The sequence below is a fragment of the Talpa europaea genome (assembly GCF_964194135.1).
Source record: "Talpa europaea genome assembly, chromosome: 11".
Lineage (NCBI taxonomy): Eukaryota > Metazoa > Chordata > Mammalia > Eulipotyphla > Talpidae > Talpa > Talpa europaea.
In genome coordinates, this window is record NC_140078.1 from 95,126,402 (window position 1) to 95,141,979 (window position 15,578).

The window sequence follows — 15,578 nt, forward strand, 5'->3', positions numbered from 1 at the left end:
CCAGATGAAAAATCAGAGAGGAGGATTCTCCAAAGTGAATTCTACCTGAAAATTGAACTTCCAAGTGGAGAGACCTCATCTTATTTACAACAGTTGAAACTACCGGCCTGACCAAAAGTTTTCCCTGGAGTTGACTGTCTGGGAAAACATGTCCAACCTCACTCTGTTAAGCTGAACCCCACCACTGGAGTGGTCACCCAGCCACTGCCCGAAACCTGCCTGTTCTCACTCTCAACACACGTATCACATTTCTAGCCAGTGCCCCTCCTGGCCTCCTTCCCTACCCACGACTCAGATGAAACCTGAAATAAGTAGCGCAGATCTATTGGATCACAATCTTTGGGGAAAGAGACAGGCCACTATCTTTTTTTAAAACTCCACACGTTATTCCAAATCACCATTTCACATCTAACCTGTCCATACCATGCTTAAGTTCTCTACTTCCATCTTGTACCCTCCAGTCCAAGGTGACCCTCTCCACTTGTCCTCTGGTTTATGAAACAGCACCACCTCACCCCCTCATCTTAGGACCTGCCCTCACCCCTCCTACCCCCGGCCTTCTAAGTTCCTTGGTGCCACCAGAGGGATACAGAATCCAAAGTTGGTTCCTGGGCCTCTCTCTCTTGCTGAAACTCTTCACACGCTTAGTACCTTTGGAGTAAAACATGCCTCCCCCTCCAGCAGCGATGCTGCTCCGGTTCTTCGCTCCAGCACTCACCCCCCCCCCCCCGGGGCCACATTCCCGTAGTTTGGGTCAAAAACTAGCTGTCTCATGTGTCCTGCTTCCCTGTGACCTCCAGGATGCAGGTCTCCAGTCAAGCCCCAACTCCGGCCCTCCAGTGCCCCTCCAGTCGAGGCTTCAAGTAGCACCTGGATGGCAGCATTCTGGAAGGCTTCTCTCTTCCCCTCAGACCATGTGCTGCTGAGGGCAGGATCCATATTTCCGCAAATAGCGCCCTCATAGCTTAACCAGTAAGTGTTTATAAGATGAATTTGTTTTTCATCTTTCAATAACCAAAGACATACATAACCACTGATAAAACAGACAATGTAATCACAATGGCTAAAGTTCAAATAATCACCCTCACTATACTTCTTTCTTTAAACTTGAAAGAAATCAGAAAACAGTGATTATTATCTCTCACATCTGCTGAGGGTCTGGAATGGCTGTAGCTGCAAAAATCCCTCTAGAGGCAGCAGGCTCATGAGAACAGGGCCATGTTTAAATGAGTCAGTCAAGCACAAGGCCTTCTGTGCCCAGCTAGCACATAGTGGGCTCCTAGTTGATGTTTATTAAATGAATTTTGGAGTCAACTATACAAATAAATAAGTCTTTCTCTAAGAAACTCAAACTTTGTTCCTTTCTCCCAATCATTATTTTTATATACTGTTACCCACCTTGTTGACCATAATCCCAGCCATATTTCCTCGAGTCAGCTAATGCCTGACCCAAAAGGGCAGCTTGGTGCATCAATTTCTTGGGTATACAGCCCACGTTTACACATGTACCACCAAGACCTGAGAAAGAAAATCACAGTTTTAATAATGTTCCACATGTATTTATACATGTGGTTTTACATACATGCGGAGTGCGTGTTATCAAAAGCATGTGGAAATGACAACTCTAAATGGTTGTGGTGTCAACACCTCACCCCACAATAATGCAAATGATTAACCCAAACTTTTCAGGCAAGGGTCCTTGAAGGAGGCCTGAGGATGAGCAAAACTATGGATGTGCATTTGAATAGTTTTCTGGGGGCAGAGTCCAATACTTCCTCTTGAGTGTGACCCACAAAAAGAAGAGAAGTAGGTTGATGAACTAGGCCTGTACTTCACCAAGGGCCAGAAGCCCAGCTCCAGCCTTTCCTCTCTGAAACTGACTCCTCTGAGCCACAGTGTATCCCCCTCAAGCTGCCTGGTGACATCTACCCTGAGTTTTGACCACCACAGAACAGTCAAGGACTTGTGCCCCGGGCAGGGTACGAGTCTGAAGATTCCCTTGGCCCATGGCTTCCTGGTAATCCAAGTAAGAGGCTCCTGCTGAACAGGGAAGGGAGAAGTGGAGGAAGAAAAGAGGAAACAGAGAGAAAGAAAGAGACAAATGTGCTCACACCACACCAATATTCTGAGAAAAAGCAAGGTAAATCAGCTTTTCTATACAAAAACTAGGCAAAATTTTTTAAGTCTGAATTTTTAATTTTTTTTTTTGGCAGGGTTGTAGCAGAGAAACTGACGACACCTACAAGCTGGGTAAATAAGCAATTATTATAGGGGTGTGGGCAGGGAGAACAGTGGGCCTGTCACCAAGGTGGGGACAAGGCAAGCACACTGAGCGAGCACCACCCCCCAAAGGGGGACGGGGTGACAGGAGCTGTGGTCTTCCTTAGGGGAATGGAGCCCAGTGTGCAGCGACCAGCAGGGAAGGAGTCGGAGGAAGGAAGATTCCAACCCCACTCTCCCCTCTCCTCTTTTCATTATCCCAGCCTGGGTGAGTCCAGCTGGAAGCTAGAGGGCAAGGCCACCCAACTCATCAGTCTTCTGGGCACAGAGCAGAGCAGAGACAATGGAGCGCAGATTTGAAGCACAAGGCACCAAATCTCCATGTTCTATTTGATAGTAAAACACAGGAAGGTGAGCGCTCTTGTCTGCAGCCAAGTCTCAGGGCTGGGAGTTCACTGTGCTTTTGACTAAACTGACCTGAAATGATCACACACGCTACCTTGACTATCATACAACCATTAGAGTTAGGAAATCGATGCAGAAACACAGAAAAGTGTATGGCAAACTTAGGTGAGTGTGACACAGTTTACCCCGTGACCACAACTAAGTGAAAATGCTAGCGGGTGTGCAAAAATGACTAAGGCAGAGTGCTGGGATATTGGGCTTGTGAGAATTTTTTTTTTATTCAAACCTTCCTTCATTGTTTTTACATTATCTTTCCAAATCACCACTTGCTAACTAAGCCACCTTAGCATGCTTATACTCACTGAGATGCAGTCTCCTCCCCTATGACACAGGCTAGTTAGACCCTCTTGAGACTGTTGGGAGGAATAAAGAGGTAGAACAAAGTGCACACACATACAGAGCAAGGAGTAACAATAATCACAACAACCAGGAAGACAGCTTACCCCATGATGTGCCCTGGGGTGATGGGACCACAAAATCCAGCACCATAACTTTCTTCCCCAAAGTGGCAGCTTCCTACAAAAAGAAAAAAGAAAAACTGCATAGAAAGATTTTGTCATTTTCTTGACACTCCCCCTATTTCCTCTCCCCTAAATGAAAAGACTGTGTTGGTGTCATAACACGCTTTATTAAACCAGCTGTTACAATAAAACCACAGACTATAACATCAAAATTGGTTTTCTTTAAGTAGCAGAGGAAGCTTATGGCAATCACTAGGAAAACTATCTTCGAGTTTCATTTTTTTCATACCTGAGCACACGAAAGGCCACCAGAACCTCCCCCAAGGACAATGAGGTCATAATCATATGCTCCACCTTGCTGAAGGAGCTTCTGTAATAAACCACTCTCGTGTGCCTGTGGAGGAAAAAAAGGAGAAAATATAGTATGACTGGGTTGAAACTATTTATTTGCACCCTACATTTAACCAGCAAGGATTTCTTTTATAAAAATCTTAGAAACCATTCATCTATAATTCATGTAAGTTGGAACAGTAAATTGGATGGTTTCAAATAGGGTCCAACTAGTTAGAGTATCTGCCAAAGTCTATGTACTTTCATTCATTATCACACCTAGAGGTCATGGCTCGCTTCATGGCTTCAGAGCTGTTAGATCAGGTCATTTCCCTTGGTGTAACCATCAAAATATTATAACCTAGTATAATAAAATAGTCAACTATCATTTTTCAAAATCTTCCATATTTTGTTCGCCTGTGCTAGGCTTTGTTTTGAAAACCAGGCTATGCAACATCAGCAGGAATAAGTGTTTCCAATTGTGTCATGGTTTTTCATAAATGACCTAAATTTTGTAGCCTACCGGTGGGCTTCCTATATAACACGAACATTTTGCTTTTTCTTTCAGCAGTGGTCAGGGGGCTGTCTCTGCACTGGAGTCTCTAGTTCACTCGACACTCCTGTGATCAGAAGTGGCTTAGACAAGGTGAGAGACTCAATGTGATTCAGCAAGTTTTCTCTATGCAAACTTGGGTGCTCCGTCCCATTATACTGGCTTTAGAAACGCCACGCTCATCCCGAGAACCACGGGAAGTGCTCTGGAACCCTGGGACTCTGCAGCCACCAGATGGCCCACTGAAGAGGTGTGTCCTGAAGAGCTATGTCTGCAGAGGCTTTTGGCACATGTATGGAGGACTCTTGTGGTCGCTTTGCCTTTTTTTTTTTTTTTTTTAGAGAATCCAAAATATTTATTTTTATTATATTTACAGAGGGATTTAGTGATCTTAAACTGCTTGTAAATGTGATGTCTAATTAATCTCTTCTTAAACATTAATAATTTTTGGGATTATTTAATTTTTAAATTTTTATTTATATTGTTATTTTGTTATATATTTTATTTTACATATTTTTAGGTACCTGCAGGAACCCCTATCTCCCAAGCACCTGCCATCCAAGGCAAAACCCCTTTTAATTTTGGAATCAACGTACTATCTCAGCCTCTCCAGATTCATCCTCTGACATCATTTTCCAGGTAAGGAGGGGCAAGACCAGCACTTGTAAGTTGGGTTATTTCTAGGACTAATAAGGCAGACTTTTACTAGATAGCCATATTGACAACAGATTCACAAACAATGTAGACATTTTTCCCCCCAACAAAAATACAATTCCAATTAAAATCTCAAGCAGAAGTATTTAATCAATCACTGATTACTACCACTTGCATACAGATATAAAGGACACAGCAAGAGCAGAATTTTAATAAAAGTAAGTAGTTTTAAAACAAGGGCATTTTTTAATATCAATTTCTCTCTTTCACTACTTAACTGAATGATTCCTGTTCACAGAGTTAGCAACCTTGATAGGGCTGCTTACACTTGACAAGAATGTTAGCATCGACCTCATTTACTGAAATTTGAAAGATGGAATAGCCCTTTTCTCACTCATCAGAAGGAAAAAAAACAGTGAGGTCTCCAGGGTGGCCCACCTGTTTGTCCTGGCAACCTCACCCAAAACCTTCCCCTTTTTAGCTTCTGAAGTTTGAGCTGGTAGAAAAGCTAATTTCCCTTAAAGTAATTAAGTTATCTGATAACCATGCTGCAAACTTTTCCATCTTACAACTTCCAAACAACAAATGAATAGATCCCTAAAAGTCATTTTCTTTTTTTTTAAAGATTTATTTTTGGGGCCTCCCCAGTGGCACAGCAGTTGAGCGCTGGGCTGCAAAGCTGCCCACAGCCTCTGCAGCGCCGGTTAGATCCCTGGCTGCCAGGGAGGGTCCCCCATGGTGCGCAGAACTCTCCTGCCGCACCCACTGCTCCCCTCAGCAGTGTACTTTGTCGTCTGCTGTTCTGCTCCCTGCTCTGGCTCTGGTAAATTCTCTCACCCTCCCGTGCTTCTGACTGTACCCAGTGCTTGTATAAATAAATAAATAAATCTTAAAAAAAAAAAGATTTATTTTTATTTATACAAGAGCTGGGATATAGGCCAGAGTTGTGGGAGGGTGAGAGGATTCACCAGAGACAGAACGGGGGGGCAGAACAGGCAGATGGACTGAAAGCACTGCTGAGGGGAGCAGCAGGCGCTACAGGAGAGGTCTGCCGCGCCATGTGGGATTCTCCTTGGCCGGCCAGGAATCGAACCTGCACTGCAGAGGCTGTGGACAGCTTCACAGTGCTGTGCTCAACCCGCTGCGCCGCCGGGGAGGTCCTAAAAGTCATTTTCTTAAAACAAAATGTGAAGCAGCATTACAGAACATAGCACTATTATTACCTGGAAAGTTCGGTCACATCCACCCACATGTACTTTGTTCACGAAAACATTGGGCACAGTTTTCTGATTAGTGATCTCTGTCAGCACTTCTTGAATATTGGCCCCATCATCTAAAGAATGAAAAAACCTAAATATTTAAAATCACTGAAAGGCCTCCACACCTTGATGAGTTGAGCTTAAGAGTTACGACACCCCAGAGTTCACACACGCACACCCATGTAAGTCAGTGTTAGATAACTTTATGAAGGATGACTCAAGGCGGAAACACCCAGGCTTTCAAAGGAGAACTTAAAGACTAATGGCCAAGCCACTGCTGCCTTAAAGAAAAAAAAAAAAAAAACTGAGTTAGATTTGACATATAATTCAATGAGATGCCAAGACAAATAGGTAAGAATTGTATTTTCCGAACAATTATCAAGATAAAATCCACTTCCACAGTAAATAACTCTGGAAACATTTCCCACAACTACATTTTTAAAAAGATTTATGCTCATGGTCCAAAATGTATCCTCCATCCCTAAAAATAAAACTGAGCCATGACTATTTAACTTACCTGGTATTCTCTTTAAAAAAGTCTCAAAGATTCAAGAACAGTTTATTTATTAAGGTGACTGACTGCGTTAAAATAAGTTGGTGAAGACCTGTGAGGGCAGAGAGCAAGCTCCTCTGATCACCAGCATCTCCCCTTGCAAACCACACACATGTGCAAGCAAGCACTGGCCGGTGTGTGGGGTACCCGTGACAAGCACGTGAAAGCCTCAAACTACAAAATGAACATGTTCCCCCTTTGTGGGTAAAACAATCAGGAAATAACAGTGCATTCTCCTCGTTTATTACAGCATGATCTATGTTGTTAGAAAGTCGGCAGAGATATCTGAAATGTCTAACATACTTCAAAGTTAATAGCTTATACGTCTTCTTCCTGTTCCCTCCCCTCAAATACAAAACATACAAATAAAAAAATTGACACTAAATTGAGGTTCATTTTCTGCACGGCTGAATGTAGACAACAAAGGACTATCTAATCCAAAGAGACAAAGTCAACTGAATAGAGCAAAGCAAACAGAAAGAAGTCAATCCTGTTGACATTTAATAAAACAACAATATGTGCTAACCATTCTACTTACCAGCTTCATCAAGTTCCAAGACATGATATTCAACCCCCAAAGAAGAAAAGAGATCTTTAACCTGTAACAAAAAATCACCAAAGTTTTAATCTCACAAAGAATCGATGGTGTTTAAAAATATGGGCAAGTAGAAAGGGGTGACCAAGTAAAAAAGGGGTATCCAAGTAAAAAGGGGTGCCCGCCCAAGCAGATGTTGGTGAGGAATTTGAGCTCGGGCCTGTGCTTGCTTTCCCCTTCCTCTAAACATCCCCCCAGAAAGGAAAGCAACTACTTTCCTTTCTTTACCACCTGAACCTTTGATTTTCAAGTCAGTGACTTTTACCCAAATCCCCTTTCTGATCTCAAGACAGGCAGGTTATATATTACCCTACCATTACGCCCACAGGCACCTCATATGCTCTTCAACCCTTTCCACATAACTGTTTCTCTTTCTGTGTTTCCCTTCAATAGTCAGTAAATCACTCAACAAATATTTATCTATCCTATGGGTCACCCCACATAGGCCACTGAAGATACGACAATGAACAAGACACAATCCCTGCCCTCCACTAAGGGAAACAGATGGGCACTGGTGGTTTCCTTCTGTTACCACTCAGCAGTTACCTGAAGGAGAACCCCCAGGGTCCTGCTATACAAACAGGGGCATGAGGACCCGCAGCATGGGCATCACCTAGGAGCTTAGAGACGGGCATTATTAGACCCTGGATCAGACTCCGCATTTGAACTTTGCAAAAGATTGATCATGAGTCATTTCAATACCAACCTCTCTTGCAACATCTTCCTACCCATCCCATCCTAATTCCTCACCCAGCCAATTAATTACTAAGTCTTAACAATTCTCCATGTTGAACTACTTCATCATTCTAGTTCCCCATGGTTGCTATCTTAATTTGTTGCTATCTTAATCTGAGCCACATACAGCTATGCCTGGAATTTCTCAGTAACATCTTCAGAATTTTACTGCATCTCTCTGTTTCCTCCAGCTCTCTAAATGGCAGCCACGGTGGTCTTTTAAAGCCCTCCTGTCACCATTACTGAAAACCCTTCAATGTCCTCGGCCCTCAAGAAGCAGCCCAGAGGACCCCTTCCAGGATGGAAGCATGAGAAACTCAGCACACCTGTTCCCTGGAGAAACATCCACTGATGAAAATAATTTTTAAAAAGCAACCATTTAAATCTGTAGCAATTGTTTTAAGGACACATGGCACGTGAAGCAACTTTTATTGAAGAAACCCTACTAGATGTTAGTAAGAACAGGGAGAGTCTAAGGGCATTTGAGTCATGACCTGTGCCCTCCCCTGCCCTAGATAAGCTTGATAGAAGCTCCAATCTCAGAGTATGGCCAAGAGAACTAGACTCCCCACTTCCTGAATTCCCAGCCACCAGAGGGGCAGGCCACCAGCATGTCTCAGTCTCCCTTGGCTCCATTTCTGCTGCATGTGGCTAAAAACACAGGGGCTAGGGCGCCCTTCCTCCACCCTGGCCCCAACTCACAGATCAAAGGTTCTACCCCCCAGGTCAAAAATAATAGGGCCTTAATCACCCTTGACCCAGCCCATTTGTATGGCAAGGTTTCAGGCCACGCTGGGAGAGGCAAGCCAAGAAGACCAGAAGATACTAGACCCACCCAGAGCCACCCACTTCATAAGGTAGGGTTTCACTCCAAAAGGATTGGGTGACGCTCCCCACCCCCAGCTCTGAATAAGGTCTCAGAGATTTTGCTCAGGGGAAGAAGCAAGTTATAAGATCAGAGAGCTCCAAAGTTCTACTTAAAGAAAACGACTATGTTTGAAATAGACATTGGGAAGTTCAAGTCTAAATAAAGGTGGTCTTGAAGGTGGGGAGAAGGGGAATTAAGGAAGGTGTTCAGAGGCACAAACTTCCAGTTACAAGAGAAGTAAGTATGGGGATGTAATACACGATATGACGGCTGCATTGACACAGCACATGTCACAGAGGAAAGATTTTAAGAGAGTAAATCCTGGGTGTGCTCAATCGCAAGGAGAAAAATGCTTTAAATTTTCTTTTTATTGTTTCTGTGTAAGGTGATAAACGTTAACTAAACCTACTGAAGCAATCCTTTCACAATATATGTAAATCAGCCATCATTCTGTACACCTTCAATTTATACAGTGATTATATCAGTGATTTCTCAATAAAACCAGAAAAAAAAATAATGGTGTTCTTGAAGACAATGGCGGTTGCAGTGGCAAGGATTAAGAGGAGGCTGGAAGCTCCCCACAAGGACATCAGCTAAACTGTGGCCCAGCTAGTTTACGAGACAACCAGGGAAAGAGCCAAGAAGGGCCCTTCTAAGGTCAGAACAAACCTCAAACTTGCCTCTAAACTATCCCTGCAAAGACGCCCAGATTTAATTGGATCAAAGTGTGGAACAATTTACACCCCAGGGCACCATGAAAAACAAGAACAACTAGCCTGCATTAATGGAGCCTAATATCTGGGTATAAGACCAACAAAGACAGAAAACATAACGAAAACAAAGGGAGCCCTGCTAAAATCCCTGTTGTCCCAGGGTGACTGGGCTGCACCCTAAGAAAAGTGACATCAGATCCTTCATTTTGGGTGAAAACAACCCCAAGACAATCCGGACAACTCACTATTAAGCAATAAATAGCAAACATAAAGAAGCTACGGAGAAGGGAAGGTTTAGTATCTAAAGTTCAAACTTCAGATATCCAACCTAAAAGTTGTAGCAACTTTAGATACCACCTAAAATATCCAGGTTTCAACAAAAAAACTATTAGCTATACAGCACTGTTTACAATAGCTAAGCTTTGGAAACAGCCCAAATGCCCAAAAACAGATGACTGGATCAAGAAGATGTGGTACATATATACCATGGAATATTACTCAGCATTCAAAAAAGATAAACACATGCAATTTGCAGCAACATGGATGGCACTGGAAGGGATCATGCTCAGCAAAATAAGCCAGAAAGAAAAAGAAAAATACCGGATGGTCTCACTCATAGCAAGAATCTAGAAAACTTAAATAAGGGACCAGGAAAATGAATAACTATAAGAAAGTGAAAATCAAAATCAACAAAAAACTATGAACCAGAGACACTTTTTGGGGGGTGGGGGGCAGGAGGGGAGGGATTGGGGTCAGAATGGGGGGGTTGCAATTGTATGGGGAATATAAAAATAAAATTTATTATAAAAAAAAAGAAGATGCTTTAGTGTTTTAATTACAACCAATAAAAGAAAAAACAAACAAACAAAACTATTAGCTATATAGAGAAAGGGGAAAGCATGATCCACAGACAAGAGAAAAAACGAGGCAAAAAGAAACCACCTCCGGGCCTCCCCGGTGGCGCAGTGGTTGAGCGCTGGGTTGCGAAGCTGCCTGCAGCCTCTGTTCAATCCCCGGCTGCCGGGTGAGGGTCCCAAATGGCACGCAGACCTCTCCTGCCGCCCACTGCCTTCCTCAGCAGTGTATTTCGTCGATCTGCCTGTTCTGTTCCCCACTCTGGCTCTGGTGAATTCTCTCACCCTCCTGTGCTTCCGATTGTACCCAGTGCTTGTATAAATAAATAAAATCTTAAAAAAAAAAAAAAGAAACCATCTCCAAGAGGACCCAGATAACAGACCGCATACACAAAGCAGTTGTTATAAGTATGCCCAAAGAATTAAAGGAAACTAAACTTATGGAAATTAAGGCAAGCATGAGGACAATATCTTATCTAATAGAAAATATCAGTAAAGAGATACAAACTATAAAAAGGAACCGAATGGAATTAAGGAGTTGAGACGTACAATAACCAAAATGAAAAGTTCACTGAGTATCTCAACAGAGTTGAACCAGCAGAAGAAAGAACTGGTAAACCTGAGGACAGATCAGTAAAGGATTCTGCGATCTGAAGCCACAGAGAGAAGAGCATCAAGGAAAATGGATAAGCCTCTGAGAGATGTGGGGGGGCCATTAGGACACCGCCATAGCATAGTGTGACCATTACAAAAAGAGAAAGAAAGGAGAAGAAATGTGCAAAAATATACTAAATTTGATAAAGAAAAGAACAAGGAGGTTTTTTTGAAGTTCAATGATTTCGAAGTAAGATAACGAAATAGAAGTTCTAGACATTGATCAAAAATCTACAGCAACCAAGCGAATGCTCCATCAAGAAAATGCCAGACTGATGAGAAATTCTGTGACATTTTTCATTTCTGCTGCCCATCCACTCTCTGGGGCTGCACAGCACAGAAAGAGAGAAGCAGTCGCCTGGGTCCCAGGTCCTTCCATGACACAGCGAGAGGAGCGTAGACAGTATTTGCAACGCTCTGACCTGTCTGAGCAGATCCCTTCATTCTTCTTCTTTGACTTTGAAACTAACATTCCAACCATTTTCCCTCCTCAATTCCTTTCATGGGCCCATGCTCAGCTCTACTGTTTTCATTTCATCTTCTCCCCCTTTCTTTATACTAACTACTTAGCTAGATGCTGCTCCTTACCTATAGACATCCCAACTTATTCCTCAAGGGCCAGCTTAAATATAATTTCTTTAAGTTTTTCTCACCGCCTCCCACCCCCAAAGAAGCAAAGGTTTGGTTTCATTGCCACTGCAGGTGTCGGTCACACGCACTTCTTTGGGGCATGAGAGCTGGCTGACTACTGTTCAAGTAGGCCATGAGTTCCTGGGAGGCAAGGCCATGATTTATTCATCTTTGTGTCCCCATAATGCTAAGCTCCCAATAATACCTGTTCAAAGACATCAATGGCCCAATCAAGGAACTAAGCTCTCTATTTGACTCTGTGTAGGAACATTCAAAAATTGACTTTTTGGAAGTTAAAGGAAAGTACCTTGTTGATATTTCTATGAGTAATGCTGCTCTTAAAGGTAACAATAGCAGCCAAACCTCTGTCATGGTCCAAAGGGGCATTTCACTGAATGTTAACTTAGGAGGACTGGCTAGAGAGGATCAATGATTGTCTCCAGAGAAGGAAAAGCAAAAATAGAGCTCACAGTTGTTAGTATGACAAGCAGAAAAAAAAAAAAATGCAGATTTGGACCAAATAACAACCCAGTCTACCAGAGGCTCTAAAATTTCCACTTCTAACCATGGTACCTGCATTCAGCCATGGGTCTGTCAATAGCAGACAGCATTCGGGTAACATTCAGGATCACTGCTGGTGGAGAAATATTAATTAGGGTGCAAAAAGGATCTCCTCCTTGTTTCATCTGTCCACAATACAACCAGAAAGCCTGTCCCCACTGCTCCTGGACCTAACGGGCCATTCGAGGGCTGGCCATGGGATTTCACATAGTCTCCCCATCTCGTGGGTCTATGAGCTAGTGATGGGCAATACGTTTTCTCACTGGACTAAGGCATCCCTGGGACCTGGGGCCTTCCATTATACCGGGAGAGCAGAGGAGAGACCTTGAGACCACATCTGCAACACTGTGAAGAGGCCGCAGCCTCTTCTGTGGCCACAGCTCTTTGGGAAAGATTACCCCTACCTGGCTAGGGAACTCTTCGAACTCCACAGTGATTGGGGAACCCATTTAAATGGTCAGGTTTGGCTGGTTTTATAACCTTTTCACTGTGCTTACCACTCTCAGCCCTCTGGTTTAGTTGAACACACCAAGAGTATCATCAAAACTCAACTGGCTGTTTGTAGAGGCCCCCAACACCTTGAGCAAAAGCACTGCCGTAGGTCCTTCTAAATCTCAGATCAACCCCCTGTGGTACTCAGACGTTCTTAGCCTTTGAGACAGTCACAGGCTGCTCAATGCACCTGGCTCCTGCCTCTTTGATCCACAGCTGAAAAGAAATATTCTCCAATACTGTAAAAACCTAATTGCTTCTACATAAATAACCATGTTCTGGTTGAACAATCTTTTCATGGAACACTCAGGGGAGATAAAGACCTTAAGCACACAGCCTGCAACCTGGAGATTCAGTCTCCTAAAAAAACACCTCCAGATTCCTTCAGCCTCACTGAAAACGCCCCTATGAAGTAATAAATCCTTGTATAGCCAAAACTTCAGGCAACAGATTCTTGGATTCATGAGACACATCTGAAGAAAGAACCAGATCCTGACTGAACCTGCATGCCATCCGATAACCTGGAGGTAAAAATACCCCACAATTAAAGTAGGCAGCATCTGAGGAGACAGTTTCCTGAGACGTCAGCACCAAGTCTATTAAAAGGAGACAGACTCAGATGAGAGCTGTCTAAGAGAGCTCACACGCTCCCCCTCCTCATTACTCCAATGCAGGCTCGAGAGCTTTCCAGCCTTGCACCTTCCCTCCACATAGGACATGACACCCAAGAAAGGTCCTTCCTGGTACTGAGGAACAAAAGGCCATTGAATCCAGGATAAACCTGACTCCCAACTAAGAACACGTTCAGAGAAAGATATGGAATAAAAGGTGGAATTGTGAAATTACAATATAGAAACCCTACTGCAAGCGGTCAGGAGACTAGCAGAGTTCTCACACAGGCACACTCAGCCAGCCACAGTTCCCAGCACTCCTGCATCTCCCTGGGAACAGATGCTGCTTCCCTGCCCCAGCTCAAAGAAGGGGAAGAAGAGGGTCCAATGGACCAGGCAGGAGACACTCCAAAGGCTAGAAAAGGGAGCACTAGCTTTGATTCTGGGGAAGTGAAGGTGTGTCTCCCCACAAAACTGCACTTTCCAAAAGGCCTTTTTGTTTCTGAATATACCCATTTTGTCAGCGCAACAGCTGGTTGTGCTTTGTTGGGGGTGCACAATAGGCACAGCCGTACTGTTTTTAGACGCAAAATAAGCTTAAACAAAATTGAAAACTACTGTATTAAAGCAGCAGAATCAATAAACGGCTATGATTCACCAAACTATGGTATGAGTCATGAGAATAATGAAAATTAACAAGCCACAGTTACAGATACTTACATACCTGAATCTCTAAGACTTAACTGTTTAGGGGCAAAAGTGCAAAAGAACACATACGTATGATTCTTTTTACGTAAAGTACCAGAACAGGCCAAAAAGGGACAAAATGTTGTTTAAGGGTATACATGCACTTAGCAAAACTGTGAAGAAGAGCAAGGAATTCTGGAGATTAACCAGGGGGAGGAGGGAGGATATGATCAAGGAGCGACAGCGCACAGCCTTCTAGAGTACTAGGGTTGCTTGACTGTACTGTGAGGAGTGTGTGAATGATACAGATGAATGTGCTATGACACAGCATGTAAGGCAACGCGAACTTGAAAATAAATGGGACAATCATAGCCTATAACGTCCCAAAGACAACTCACTAGCTTTGCGCTTGCATATTCGTGTATTATCTAATCTTTCTGTTAAGGTGAAGTTCCACATATCAAAAGTCCCTACGGATGGATTTATCTTCTGACACTTCTTTCTAGGGGGGTTCTTTTTAAACTCAGCATACACTTGCCCATAAAACACCCCTAAATGCTTAGCCAGACCCCCTCCAAAGTTCAGGGAGGGAGCAACGCTGCTGAAATGACCTCGTAGCCTCCTCACACCCTGTCTTCAAGTTTTTCCCAAGATGTGCAAACAGGGCTTCGTGGATTTCCGCAACCCGGACCAGGCCAGCAGGCTGCGGGGTCTGAGCAGCGGCCCCCCGCGAGCTGCTCCCCCACTGGGCTGAACTCCACAAGAGTCTCCGATAAGCCCCTGATAAGCGGGCGAACGGCGGGGTGCGGGCTGGGAGGGGGAGACCCGGGCTCCGGCACTTGCCAGGGACCCAAGAACAAGCAGGCGGAGTCTAGGGGGTCGGGCTGCCCGGGGACCCCCGCCGTGTGGCCGCGCCTCCCGGGGCGCCCCAGGCGCGGGGCCGGGGGACCCTGTCGTGACGTGGTGTCGCCGCCCGAGCCGGTCCCGGCCCGCCGGGGGCTCGCTGGGTGCCCGGGTTCGCGTCCGAGGAGGAGCTGGCGGGCCTCGGGCTCGGGACCCCGGGGGTGCGGGGGGCGGCCCCGGCGGGGCTCCCGGTGTGGGGGTCCGGGCCAGGCGGCGGGACCCGCGGCGCCTCGGGGGGCGGCCCCCGCCCCGGGGAGACCTCGCGGCCCCGGGTCCCAGCCCCGCCCGGGCCCCCCGCCCCGGGCCCCCCGCCCCGGCCGCCCCCCCGTCCCGGGCCCCCCCCGCCCCGGACCCCCGCCCCGGGCGCCCCCGCCTACCCGCGCGCTGTGCGGGCAGTAGCTCTTGCTGAAGACCATCACCAGGTTACTGTCCACCAGGCCCCGGAGGCGGCGCCGCAGCTCCTCGCGCGCCTCGGCGGCCAGGCGGCCGGCCCCGGGGGACGCCCGGCGGGCGCGGCGCCCCGGCGGGGACGAGGCGGGCACGGCGCGCACGGCGGCCAGGCGGCGGTTGGCGGCGGCGCCCGCCTTCTTCGGGCCCGGCGACACGTGCGCCCGCCGCGGCGGCGGCTGCGGCGGCTGAGCCAGGGCTGCGGTCGCTCCCGGCCGGCCGGGCCTACTCCGAGACGGGGACTCGGGCTGCGGAACCCGAACGCCGCCCACTCGCGGCTCCCGCCGGTCGCCAGTCAGCTGGGCGCCCGCTCGCCCGGCCGGCCCCGCCCCC

General features: G+C 45.9%; 1 protein-coding gene across 1 annotated transcript in view; it reads right to left on the reverse strand.

Annotated features, from left to right (window-relative positions):
• The window catches only part of TXNRD3 (thioredoxin reductase 3), a gene marked incomplete at its 3' end in the record, with an annotated part of 29,365 nt that extends 14,004 nt beyond the window's left edge, over positions 1-15,361 (reverse strand). Inside the window, exons 1-6 of the mRNA XM_084247018.1 lie at positions 15,176-15,361; positions 7,034-7,094; positions 5,907-6,016; positions 3,436-3,540; positions 3,129-3,201; positions 1,399-1,518 (exon numbers count right to left, since the gene is read on the reverse strand). Coding sequence (XP_084103144.1) covers positions 1,399-1,518; positions 3,129-3,201; positions 3,436-3,540; positions 5,907-6,016; positions 7,034-7,094; positions 15,176-15,214 — 508 coding nt within the window. The 5' untranslated portion in view covers positions 15,215-15,361. The remainder of the gene's footprint in view (positions 1-1,398; positions 1,519-3,128; positions 3,202-3,435; positions 3,541-5,906; positions 6,017-7,033; positions 7,095-15,175) is intronic.
• Between the last annotated feature and the right edge of the window lie 217 nt (positions 15,362-15,578).